Raw genomic sequence first — 13884 nt, 5'->3', positions numbered from 1 at the left:
TGGAGGCTGATATTAGACCTCCACAAATTCAATCACTTTATATGTTACCAACGATTCAAGATGATAACCCTTGCCATGATTATTCCTGCCTTGGAAAAGGGAGCATGGTTGTCTACCCTTGACCTCCAGGATGCCTATTTTTATATATCAATACATCCGTCACACAGACACTTTTTTCATTTCATAATAAAGGACAGACACTTCCAGTACAGAGTGCAACCATTCAGACTCTCAACAGCCACACGAGTGTTCTCAAAGGTTCTTGCAGTAGTAGCTGCACACTTACATAAAATGGGTATCACAATATTCCTATAACTAGATGACTATCTAATAATGGGCACCACAGAGCAATGCACAGAACAAGCTGTCACAACCATCAGAGCCCTAGTCAACAGCTTTGGACTCCAGATAAACATAGCAAAGTAATCCCAACTAAGACATTAGAATTTATAGGGGCACACTTAGATTACAGAATGGCCATAGCCTCTTTACCAGAGCACAGATTTGCAGCAATCAAGGACCTCATATCAATGGCGCAGACAATGGTCTGACATTGCCTACAAATATTAGGGCACATGGTGGCAGCCACTTTCATGGTGCTACACACCTGCCTACATTGAAGCCTCTCCAGGCATGGCTATGTACAGTATACCAGCCATGCATCTATCATATAAACAAACAGCTTACCATGCCAGCCAAGATAAAGACTTCACTCACATGGTAGACTCTGTATGAGAATGTACGTGTAGCGGTCCCCTTCAAACAAGCCCCACTATCAGTAATGATTACTACAGATTACACAACAGAAATTCCTCCCAAAAGTACTTACCTCATTTCATTGCTATGAACCAATATACTTACCCATCTTCTTCCCAAAACCACATAAGGAACACAAGGAAGTGGCACTCCATACCTTGAACGTCCACAGGGCACTTGCCTTCTATTTACAACACACAAAAGCATTCAGCAAGACTCCACGACTTTTCATCTCATCTACAGCCCCCGCCCAACATAAGAGCTCGCTCCACAAGACCTATGGCAGTTACAACAGCGTTCCTACGAGGTGTTCCAACAGATCTGTAAGTCCGCTACATGGGCATCGATGCACGCATTCATGCAGCATTATGCCATTCAGACATTCGCAGATTTGGAAACAAAATTCAGCTGAACAATACTTTTGGTCACAGAGTCATACCTTCCGAAGCTCCCACCTCCTAACACAACTAGTGCTTCATAATCACCTAAAGGTGGAGCACCCACGGGGACACTCCTCGTAGAAGGGAAGGTTACTTACCAGGTGCAGTAACTGGAGTTCTTCAAGATGGGTATCCTTGAGGATGCTCCACCACCCACCCTTCGTCCCCTCTGTTTTGGACTAATATACATCCAGGTCAGAGAAGGAACTGAGGAGGTGGTTGGCTGTGCATACGGAGTAGCCATCTCAGATCTTGTGTGCTGGCACTCTGCATGCACAACCAACTGTGAGCACTGCTGTCACAAATCTCCGATCAGAGGTGCAGCAGCGCTGATGCAGCTAAAGATGGAGCATCCACAGGGACAGTCATCTTGAATAACTCCAGTTACTGCACCTGGTGAGTAACCTTCCCTTCTTTGCTGTTATTTAGCTCTAATTTACTCCTAAATGTCTTCTAAGAATTCAGTAAGTAGTGGAAGTGCTATTAATGGTGCTAAACAATATTGACCTTATAGGTCAACAAATTCTCTGGTTCAGCACTGGTCATATCCTGAGGGTATCAGACGAGACAGGTTCAACCTTATAGGCAGTTAACAAATTAAAACTATATTTCATGTCCATTAAGATTGTGGCAAGGCATGCTTCATCCATCCAAAATCTTAAAAGAATGGAAATAAGTAGTTAAGAGGAAACACTTGTGCATTCCTTTCTACCTTTATAATGTCTAAGATTATACTGCCTATACTAAGTGTTTAATCAAGAATGGTATTCTCCCTGTATTCTTCTTTGAATATTGAGAAGCATGATTCAAAGGTGGGCATGCAATATTTTCCCTCTCTGTGTGTTTCTTTACTGTAATTTAAAATAAAGATGCCTCCACAAGGCAGGAGAAAACAAATTAAAGTATAATGTTTATTTATGAAGTCTAATACTAATAATGGACTACATATAAATTTACAAAAATAAAAAGGGGAAATTAAACTAGGTTTCAAGAAATAACAGCAAAAAGAGAAATTGCTATAACAGAACATATGTATATATAGAATCACTGCACATAAATTATATTGAATTGCAAACAGTCTTTTCCATAAGACAAATGGGTTTCTTTTAACCCTGACAATGTGTTCTGAATTGAGGCCATTATCCTGTTGTAAGGTTAGAGCCATGTCCTGACCTTCTTTTCACACCTTAAGAGGGAAAACTTAAATACTATAAATATACAGTTTTTTAGTTCATCTAACAAGTCTAAGACTTCAAGCCAACAACCCAACCAGATTGCCAAAGTAATTTTTCTTTTTCCATTCCGGAAAGCTTCTAGAATTTGCACCTTATGAGTTTCTTTGGCAATTCGCATCCAGATAGTGTAACATTATTTGGTTTATGTGCATTAAACATCTGGGTGAATGTTATGGTGGAGGTTGTCTGTGGAATGTCCTTTAAACTGATCATCTTCTGAACTTTCTCCTCAGTTCGGCCCAAAGAGAGTATAATACACGATCCTTATAGTGTAGAGACTCTCTTCTTTGAAGTTCTTACAAAGCTGGTGGAGATGTCAGCTCTGCCAGTGAAATCAGAGAGGGAAGTCATAAGGTAAGTGGCAGTGTCAGCACGTAGAGTTAGTAGTAATTTAAAATATTCTGATTATCCCGTCCTGTGCACTATTATCTGTGTTCTACTACCAATGTCAGGATATACTCAATTGGTAACATAGTACAAGCTCATTTCTGCTCCAAGTCTTGGATTTCAAAATAAGATTTGGGTTCCAGGGTGTGCTAACATTGAAGTGCATTATTGAGATTCTAACGATAAAGTAGCTATTTAGATTAGAGTTTATTCTAGGTCCATTAGCCTTGTTGGCTATGCTATAGCATTGCACTGGGAGTTCCTGTTCAGCTGATTATCCAATGTAACTTGTAAGTCTTCTTCATAGTCTCCCATCCTCTAAGTATGGTCTATATTATTTGTTTCTACATTCATAACTTTACATTTGGCTGTATTAAAATGCATATTTTTTACTTGTGTCCAATTCACCAAGTGATCTGTCCTCTTCATTATTTACTCTTCCCCCAATTGTTGTGATATTTTGTTTTTCTTCAAGTGTTTCATGTGCATTCCAATCAGATCGATAATAATATTAAGCAGTATAGGACCATTACCTGGATGAAATTCTTCAGAATGACATTCAATTACTATAACCACTGTAATGTACCCTCTACAGTACCCTGCCCCATTCTCTGCACACCTTTCAACTTCTAAAATAATGAAGTAGGGGATTGTGAGAACTCATTCATCCTTTCAAAAGGTTAGAAAAACTAGTATGTGATTGTATAAAAGACTATATCATCATGTGTATGCATAAGGGGTTGCACAGGTATCCTTGATTTTGGTATTTACTACCTTTTGATTTTGATAATCTTTTCAAGGAAGCTGTGATAATTTTTAATGTGGCTTTTTGCATGTAATCGCCCAGGTTTAAAAAAAATCTGAAAAATCAGAAATTTTTCAGTCTACAGCACCAACTGGAACCACGGTGCTGAAGAAGGACAGGTGCAAATACACTAAACCTTTGCTTCGCACACCAAACCCAGAGTCAGCACCATCACCACTGGTGCCGATGCCTCCACCGGCACTGCTCATCTTGGCACCGTGGCAATCTTCACTAGTCTGCCACCACTCTTCAGCTCATGCACAGGAACATACTGCACTGGTGCCAGATATGGAACCGAGACCTAGATCTCCTTATGAACCTTCATTGCAACATTGCTTCCGCTCTCCTCTATCCCTTCGGTACTCTCATCCTCCACCACATTTGCCTGCTCTGTCTCACTACAGTGACTACCAAGATGACCGCAGGAGTGTGTTCACTTCTCAACATTCCTCTCCAGCAAGAGCCCACACATTTTAGGAATGACATGGTCACTATCAATCAGGAAGTTGTGTTATCAGAAGTGCAAGAAAAATAGCACAAACTCTTAAAGTACCTCCAACCTTCCATAAAAGTGAGAATTGTGCTTCCTTTAGATGAGGCTATCATGGAAGAAGTGGATGAGGTGTGGCAACTAATAAGAGGGCTGACAGAAAATATTTTGTCCCCTCAAAGGGCATAGTATTCTTATTTCTGCATCCTCAGCCCAACTCCTTAGCGGTGGATGCTGCAAACCAAAGATCTAAGACCTCTCAATATAAGTCCAATAGGACAAAGACCCTAAACATCTGGATCTATTTGGGATAAAAATCTATTCCTCCTTGATGCTTCAACTCTGTATAGCAAATTATACAGCACATTTCTCCAGTCACAATTTTGACAATTATGCAAAACTAACAGAACTGATGCAACATCTTCTAAATACAAAAGACCCATATTAAAATCTATTGTTAAAGAGTAATACACTACATTCCACACAGAACTATAAATGGTGCTCGATTCTGCCAATACTGTGACAAGAGCAACAGCAACATCCATAGTGATGAGGTGCGCCTCATGGCTATAAGCAGCTGGTGTCCCCAAGTACCTCCAAACTAAGATTGAGGATTTATCATTTGATAAGAACAAACTCTGCTGCTAAGACAGATGAAGTCATCCATTCCAAGAAAGACTCATGTACCATTTTATGCACCTTAGGGATGTATACACCACCCTACCGTAGGAGGCGTTACATAACCTACCAGAGACACTACCCCGCTAGTTCGAACTAGCGGGGGTAATGTAGTCATCCGCAATTGCAAATGAAGCCCGGGATTTGAATTTCCCGGGCTTCATTTGCATGAAGCCGGCCGGCGCCATTTTTAAATGCCGGCTAGTTCGAACCCCGTGCCGCGCGGCTACACGCGGCACGGAGTAGCTAGTTCGGATTAGGCTTCTAATCCAAACTAGCTGTACTCCTCGTGGAATGAGGAGTGTAGCTAGTTCGGATTAGAAAGCCTAATCCGAACTAGCTACTCCGTGCTGCGTGTAGCTGCGCGGCACGGGGTTCGAACTAGCCGGCATTTAAAAATGGCGCCGGCCAGCTTCATGCAAATGAAGCCCGGGAAATTCAAATCCCGGGCTTCATTTGCAATTGCGGATGACTGTAGTGTAGACATACCCAGAGAGACTTGTCATTTGGCAGACAGTAGCAAAGACCGTTCAACCCGAGTTGTTCCAGGTCAAGGAATCAATACCGGAGAGCTCCTAACCTCTGCTCATCCAACATACAGGCCCCCTAGCATTAAGTTTGAGGCTTTGGTCAAAGGCCTGCACTACGTCTCCTTTCCACAAGTGCCATCCAACTACACCATAATTTGTGCCTCTTTTACAACCAGTGGACAGCAATTACCACGGGTCCTGGAGATTATCAAGTGTGGATATTGCATTCCCTTGACATCAATTCCTCCAACCTCCCCACCTTCCCGTCCCTGTTCAGGGACTCTTCTCACAAAGCACTGCTCTATCAAGAAGTCTAACACCTCCTACACATAGGAGCTATAAAGAGTATACTCAAGCAATATCAAGGCAGGTGATTTTACTCAAATTATTTCCTGGAAAAAAGAATGGGTGGTTGGAGACCCATTCTCGACCTACGTCAACTAAATAAATACCTCCTCAAACAGCGTTTCAAGATGATCACACTCGTGGCCATTATTCCAGCAAGTCTGGATGAAGGACATTGGTTTGCAGCCCTCAACCTCCAAAATGTGTATTTTCACATAGCTATACATCTAGTGCACAGGCGCTTTCTCCAGTTCACAGTTGCTACAAATCACTCCTAATATAGAGTTCTTCCTTTCGGACTTTCTTCCATCCTGTCATATGGTTCAATTTGTTTTAGAAACTAGAGGAGCCAGTAAATAACTCAGATAAACTTTTTTTAATTTTATTATGCACAGGAGAGTAAAGTAAAGCAATGCAAAGTTACACAGATCAATTTTAATGAATGGGATATGTAGTACAGACAATATAACAATACCTACACCTAGGACAATATACAAGTTACTCAATTTTAAGGATATGGATATACATATACTTATTTCTATTAATCATATGCAATTCCACCGCTAAGACCCTTACAATTGTCAGATGGGAGGTCATGGCCTCTTTTTTTCCCCACACACAGAGGCGTCCACAATGCATCAGTCAGTAGGAATAGGCACAGTTTCTAGTTGCCACAAGTAAGGTAGTAGGGACACCTTACCCAATCCCTCCCACTGATTATCTTTTCTACACTTATATTTATATTAGACTTGGTCGTTCTAGTAATATCTATCAATTGATTACATATTGTATAAGATTCCTATTATGCCCATATTTGGGATACATCCTGCTATTCAGGCTGTACTGTACTTGATTGACAGGTCTATGGTTGTAGCTGTGATTTTTGTTTATCAGAAATATTATGTACCAGTACTGGGTTTCTCCCAATGTTCTTGGCATGGTTTCACTATACCATATTCCCTATGCACAATTGTTTAAAGCAATCCTGACTCTCAAAGCTCCTCCCCTAGGCCTGGCATGCGTGCATATGTGCAGCAGACTTGAGTCAGGCCTGGGTTGGCTTTGCTTGAAATCCGCACTTTGGGCAAGTCAGCCATCATTAGTCCGGTCATCGAGGGCTGTACAATGTCAAGGCGGGGTTGTCCAGGCTCCCCGACACATCCCCAGAGTCTTTTCCAAGACTTTGGCAATTGCTGCACACACCTATGCTGCAAGGGCATTACAATCTTCCCTTACGTAGATGATTGCCTTATTCGAGCTCCCTCTCAACAAGCCACAGGAGACATGCTCCTCTTTACCAAGAGCTTTTATAAGTCCCTTGGCTTCATCATCAAAGTACAGAAATCCACCCTTTGCCCCACCCAAGTCTTTGGAGTTTATAAGGGCTCATCTGGACTCTACAGCAGCACGCGTATATCTCCCAAAGCAACATTTCGAGTCCATATGAAGCTTGATTTTGGTCATAACTTTTAAGCCCCACTGTTCCTATACTGACTTGTCTCCGTCTCATGGGGCACATGGCAGCCACGACATACGTTGTTTGTCACACTCGCCTGCATTTTCATTGCCTTCAGCACTGGCTTGCCTTGGTGTATACTCCCTCCAAACACCAGGTGCACAAACGTGTTTCAGTTCCCCCAGTGTCCTTTCCTCACTACAATGGTGGACCAAACCTCAAAACCTTGGCAGTGTCCCAATCCACCAGACACAGCCATCCAAACAGATCACTACAGATCGCTCCTTGGTTGGGGGGCCCATTTCTAACAGCTCTTTGCTCAGGGCAAATGGTCCACCAACAAGTCTGGACTCCATATCAATCTCCTGGAACTCTGAGCTGGTGCAATGCATGCAAATGCTTCCTTCCAGACATTCAGGGCTCTACAGGGCGCATCCCAACCCACAACATAACTTGGATGTTCTACATCAAACATCAAGGGGACGCTCGTTCTCAATTCCTCTGTGCAGAGGCAGTACGTCTTTGGAACTAGTATATCTGCCACAATGTCACCATCATGACATCTTACTTACATGGAACCAAAAATATTACGGCCTGTGATGGGGTGGATATACCGTACACTAGAAGGAGGGGGGTGAAAGGCTTATGGGTGGAGGAAGCCCTGCCCCTTTCAGCCAACTGGGCATGCTCCCCATATGGGACTGTATAAAAGGCCTGAGTACAGCTCAGGGGGGAAAACTGCAAGCAGGGAGGGAGCTCAGGCTGGAGCTCCTGAGCCAGCCTGGTTGGCGCCGTCATCCTCTGAGCAGCAACCCCAGCAGCAGCCTCTGCAGCTGCCCCTGGAGTCGCAGCCCCAGCCGCAGCCAGAGGAACAGACCAAGCAGCTGTCCCAGCCACCATGCTTTCTGGAGCTGCAGACTCCATTGCAGCTGCTTTCACCATGACCCCAGAGACTACCCCATGACAGGAGGATAGCCACAAGGTCCAGGTACATTGTGGAACATTCCGGGGACTGAACCCCACCAGGGTGGAGGGTTACCCTTCCGGGAGCTCAGCGTGTTTCAGACGGACTTCCCACTGAGTTGGCAGTGCAGTTACCACAGCCAACAGGGTCCTGGGTTGGGACCCGGTGGAGTGAGAGGGCCCGGGTCCCTCTATCTTCACCTCAATTGGTGTTCGGCTCTCCAACAGCCAGGTAGAGCACCCCGACTATTCAAGCCTTCAGGCCACTGAACTTTTGGACTAAGCCCAGGGACTGTATTTCCCCTGAGTAGAGGGCACTGAACTGTGAGGTTGGTCTTGCAGGGGTGTCGTGCCCCGTGACAGGGGGTGCACCCCGGGACACGGCCGATACCCTCAGCTGCCATTTCGCAACAGACCATGAGTGAGAGGTTCACATGCAAGTCCTACACAATCTATTCCACTGATAGGGCTGGCCGTTTGTAGATGGTTATGGTGTGCTGTTCTTATTCCATGGAATGCTCACCTCATTTACCCATTTTCTCCTATTCCACTCATTCCCAGTCCTTCTGAAGATGCAGTCAGATGAGGTCCAGTATTCCTCATAGCACCAGCATGGTCCAGGCAGACATGTCTGTATCAGATGTCTCTCTGACCTCCCTACCCACTTCTGAACCATTCAGATCTCCTATCCCCGAACGAAAGCACTCTCTTTCATCCCCAATCACAAACTCTACACCTGGTGGCGTGGTGGTTCTCTGGTTCTCTGGGGCAGAGCAGATGTGCTCACAACAAGAGTGTGTTACTTCACAGTAGAAGACAAATTACCTGTAACTTACCTTAATAAGTGGAACTGTTTTACCGCCTGGTGTCTGAGTAATGACTTCCAACCATTTACCGCACTTCTTCACTCTATCTTTGACTACATTATGTCCCTGAAACAAGACCCATTAGTTTCATCTCTCAGAGTACACCTGGCTGCCATTGCAGCTTTCTATCCTCCGAGTGGCGGCTTCTCAGTATTTGCGCATCCTATATCCAAGAGATTTTTGAAGGGGCTACACAATCTCAGTCTGCCGCATAGACCTATACCACGCATGTAGGACTTGGAATTAGTTCTCAATGCACTAGCAAGACTGCCCTTTGAGCCCCTGGTCCCAGCCCCTGGAGCAGCCACACCATCGCCAGGCTCCAGCTCCAGCAGTTGCCTGCCATGCGGCCCCATCCTGGGAGGAGCTGAGGAGCTACCATGCAGCCCTGGCCCCACTTTCAGCCCTTTTCCAGGACTTGAACTACAGCCAGGGCAGACCACGTGGCAGCTGCCAGAGCTGGAGCCTGGGCTGTGGTGCGGCTGCTCCTGGGGCTCGAGTTGTGGTACAACTGTGATACCAGCTCAAGGAGCAGCCACATTGTGGCCTTGGCTCCAGCCCCGGCACACAGGTCAACCACCTGCCACACAGCCCACCCCAGGAGCAGCCGAGGAGCCACTCCACAGCCCTGTCTACAGCTCCAGCCCTGGGGAAGGACTGGAACTGGGGCCAGGGCCATCTGGTGGCTGCCTGGCTGTTCGCGGAGTGAGCCACATGGCAGGTAGCTGCTGGAGCTGGAGCTGGGCTGCAGTGCAACTGCTCTAGGGGTTGGGGCTGTGGTGCGCCTGCTCCTGGGGCCAGGGCCCCCTGCATCCCTGTTCCCCGCTCCCATACCGCTCTTTTCCCCTCACTGCCCTCTGGCTCTCAGAGCCTCCCACCCCCTTCAGCACCCTGCTGGCTCCGCCGTCCCTGACTCCCCACATGTCACTTCTCCACCCTCAGCACCCCACTCTGCAAACCCTGAGCCCTGGCAGCAGCTTCCCTCTGCTCCAGGTGGGGACTCACAGCCAGCCCTGTGGGGAGTAGCCTAGGGCAGCCTTTGCCTTGCACACAGGCTGCCCTAGGAACAGCACTCCCTGGGGGAGGGCAGGTCTCATCTTCTTCCCATGAGATGAGGGTGCACTGCGTAGGAGCAGAGCTTGGGGTCCCAACAAGGGGGCTGGGCTGCAGTTTCTTGGGGAGCAGCACCACTGGTAGGTGCCGTAGTGGCACACATCCAAACAAGCGCACATGACCTCAATATTGGTGCACAGTACAAAACTCACTCCACTCATGGATGGAAAATTTGAGAGGGAACACTGATAGGAACCCAAGTCATTTTGGCACTTCTGAAAAAATTACTCTAGTTCCATTTTGTATTGATAATTTCATCCTCAAGGTATAATAACTGAGCTTTTTATTTTCTTAGTTATTATGAGATAAAGCAAAGAAACTTCTGGAGGAGCTTTCAGCGGAAGAGTCTCACTGACTACCCAAAGACCTCACAGAAGAGAAAATGCAGTGGTCTTACTTATTTTTGCCAAGCTTCTCGGCTAATAGGGCTCCCCACCAGCCAACTGTTGAAATCTCTACACAGCTTGAGTGATACTTCCAGCTGTAAGAACTATTATTTTCTCTCTGTGCTTTTCTCCTTAGCAGACCATATTTTGAAATGGAAAATTAGAAAATTCTTTCTTGGTGCCCATATTGTCATTGGTGCGGCATATGGAAAAGTAGGTTAGACTGAAAATGAGGCTTGCTGATGGAAGGAAAGAGGATGGAAGGTTTAGAAACTGGAGTACTTTCAGTTTGGGTTTGGAAATGATTGACACTTCAGGAGGGTTTGCAGACACGCTGGCTCTCACAAATTTATCATGAGAGGTGCGATTGCTAAGTAAAATTAAGTCTCATCCATGATCTCACAATAGAATTTTCAAATTTCAAGATTTGGACAGCAGAACTCTAGCTGTCAGCCTCTGGAGGTGGGGTTCTGGCTGTCAGCCTGGAATGTGGGAAAGAATACCCCATTGCAGCCCCGCCAGGCTGAGGGAGGGAGAAGTACACTAAGAGGGGCAGAGCTGGGGCTGGAAGGGCTAAACTATGGCTTGAGTGTTTCAGGGGGCTGAAGTGAGTACGGTGGGAGCTAATGGGGGGCTGTATTGGTTATGGGTTTTGAGCAGAAGGAGGGGAGTACTAGGAGAATGAGCTGAAGGCAGTGGGAGTTAATGAGGTAGCCGGGGATGAACTGGTGAGGACTGGAGGCTGAACTGAGGGGAGCTGGGTGGAGAACAAAAATGCATTGGACTGGAGGACAGGATTAATTGCTGGGCAGGAGGCTTTCAATTCTGGGGATCAAAATCATGTTGTCCAGTATATGTAAGAAAGTGGGCAACTTGTCACGTGCTCATTCTTGGGATGAGCAGGAGCGAAGGAGTTCAGAAATCAAGAGACTGACCTAAAAACACAATATAATCTGTTTTATAAAAAAAGTAGGGCTGTCAAGTGATTAAAAATTTTAATCGCAATTAATCATGTGATTATAAAATTTAATCGCGTACAACTCCCCTTTGAAATGCTGTGGCGGCGTTTCAACGGGGCAACGCTGCATGGAGCCTAGGATCAGCTGGAGCACTGCCACAGCGTTTCAAAAGGGCAGCACAAGGCGGAGCCCGGGGACAGCTGGAGTCCCCAGCTGACCCTGGGCTCCATGCAGCGCTGCCCCTTTAAGGCAGCGGAGTGGCACTTCAAAGGGGCAGCGCAAGCGGGGCTGTGGATCAGCTGGGGACTCCAGCTGATCCCTGGCTCCATATTGCAAAGCCCCTTTGAAATGCCAGAGTGGCAATTCAAAGGGGCTTTGCAACAGCGGGGCCAGGGGAGTCCCCAGCTGATCCCTGCTGCTGCATTGCAAAGCCTTTTGCAACACGGAGCTGGGGATCAGCTGGGGACTGATCTCCGGCTCTGCTGTTGCAAAGCCTCTTTGAAATGCCGAATGGTACTTCAAAGGGGCTTTGCAACAGGGAGCCAGGGATAAGCTGGGCACTCCAGCTGATCCCCAGTTCCTTTTGTGCTGCCCCTTTGAAGTGCAGGAGCATCACTTCAAAGAAGCAGCGCAGCATTAACGCCTGAGATTGTTAATTTTTTTAATGTGTTAATCCTGTCTGGCATTAATCACAGGCATTAACACAGGTCAACTGACAGCCCTTAAAACAGTAATGATTTTTGGACCAATGTCATGATTTTGGGGGATCTGACTAATTGTTTGATCTCTTGAAGTTGACAATACTGGATTTGGCATATGGAAAACTGAGGTCAGTAGAGTGTTTATCAGAAGGTGCCTGGTTGTTGTGACTGTTCCTCCTGTTCCATCACTACTGAGTGGTCTTCCAGCTTTCTCCTCCTCGCTTCTGGGCTCCAGTGCCACTTCCAGAGATTTCCTTTTCCTCCTTTTTTCTCCTTAACATTTTTCTAAAGTTGTTTTCCCTTGATTCATAGTCATTGTATTAGTGTCCAGTTCTCTGATTGCCTCGGTGGCAGGGAGGAGGATGGATGTGCTTTAAATCTAAATCTGTTTTTACCATGTTCTCTTAAGTAGGAACTTATGCCTAGTTGTGTCTCTGCTAGGCTTTTCTTAAGTAAATCAGTGGGTACTTCAGACTCTGAAGTGTGCCAGATTCTGAGGTTCCCAAATTCCACTGCAAAGGTGTAGGGCATAGAAAAAATGTAATAAAGAGAGGATTGGGCGTGATGCTTCTTACTGTGGACATGTGATAAAGAAAAGGTGAAAGGGATGTATTTGTGTTGCTAATAGTGTAGCCCCTGCTTATCTGACAAGAAGAACAATGATTTTTTAAATGGAACTGCACTAGAACAAAGGAGCACCAAAACAGCAAAGCATATTAAAGAGAAACTGTTGAGGGATGGGGTGCTCTTATTGGAAGACTAGAAATATGTTTGCAGGCTGTCCCCACCCTTCCAATCCCATTGCCACAATAATATCATAAAAATGTAGGACTGGAAGGCAAATCTCATCCAGTTTCCTGCATGGAGGCAAAACTAGGTATTATCTAGATACTATCTCTGTCTGTTGTTTGTCTAACTTGTTCTTATAAACTTCTGATGACAGGATTCCACAACCTGGGTAATTTGTTTCATGCTTAACTACCCTTTGAATGGTGATTCTCAACCTGTCTATCATTTTGGGGCACATATATGGTCCACAATGTGTTATGTTGGCTGCATCCAACACTATCTCTGTGGCCTAGGGATGTAAAAAAATGGTTAAAAATGTAACATTTAACTGTTAAAATCCTAGCAGTTATTGTATAAGCTTATAAGCCATTTCCCAGTGTGCACTGGCTCCCAGCTGCTGACTCAACTCCCAGAGAGCCAGTTGTGCTGCACACTCTGCAGTATAAGTTTTATGCTGAAGAGCCCAGTGCGCAGTGGCAGCCTGTTCTCCTGGAGCAGGGCCAGGAGTTGGTATGTAACCATAACAAAAACTGATAACTGATGCTTATTGGTTAACTGTTTAAATGGTTACACTGTTACATCCCTAGTATGGCCCTGTGGATGTCACATGGGCTGCAGTTCTGTGCTGATTGGGTAGAAAGCGGCCTGCAGGCTGCGGATTGAGAATCACTACTTTAGGTGTAAGAAGTTTTCCTTAGTGTTTAACCTAAATTTTGCTTTCTGTGGATGGTTATGATTATAACAATCTCAATGTGCATACATGTGCATTTCAGTCAAACCTTTGTCCCTTGTTAAGTCCTTTCCTATTTTTCCTCTTTGCTAGGGTCTGATAGTCCTTATGCCACACTCCCACGCTCGTTGCGAATCTGCCGGGACAGGAGAGCGAGACTGAAATCTGTGAGACACAGACCTATACTGTGGGAAAAGAGCAGTAAGGAATTCAACCCTAATTCTAAGGACAGACAGGTGAGAATAGGGGCCTTCT

At 45.6% G+C, this 13884-nt stretch overlaps 1 protein-coding gene across 2 annotated transcripts in view; it reads left to right on the top strand.

Moving 5' to 3' along the window:
- The window catches only part of LOC106732544 (uncharacterized), a 52737-nt gene that overhangs the window by 33151 nt on the left and 5702 nt on the right, over positions 1-13884 (top strand). Inside the window, exons 8-10 of one of the 2 annotated variants that reach the window (XM_025188451.3) lie at positions 2665-2785; positions 10360-10547; positions 13723-13865. In XM_025188451.3, coding sequence (XP_025044236.3) covers positions 2665-2785; positions 10360-10547; positions 13723-13865 — 452 coding nt within the window. Of the gene's footprint in view, positions 1-2664; positions 2786-10359; positions 10548-13722; positions 13866-13884 lie in introns of those variants that run through there. The other variant, XM_089776263.1, reaches the window with a different exon arrangement.

This window comes from Pelodiscus sinensis, chromosome 2 (genome assembly GCF_052426305.1).
Source record: "Pelodiscus sinensis isolate ZL-2025 chromosome 2, ASM5242630v1, whole genome shotgun sequence".
NCBI classification, from domain to species: Eukaryota; Metazoa; Chordata; order Testudines; family Trionychidae; genus Pelodiscus; species Pelodiscus sinensis.
Note: the sequence above shows the minus strand (reverse complement) of the source record. Positions and strands in the feature narration are given on the sequence as shown.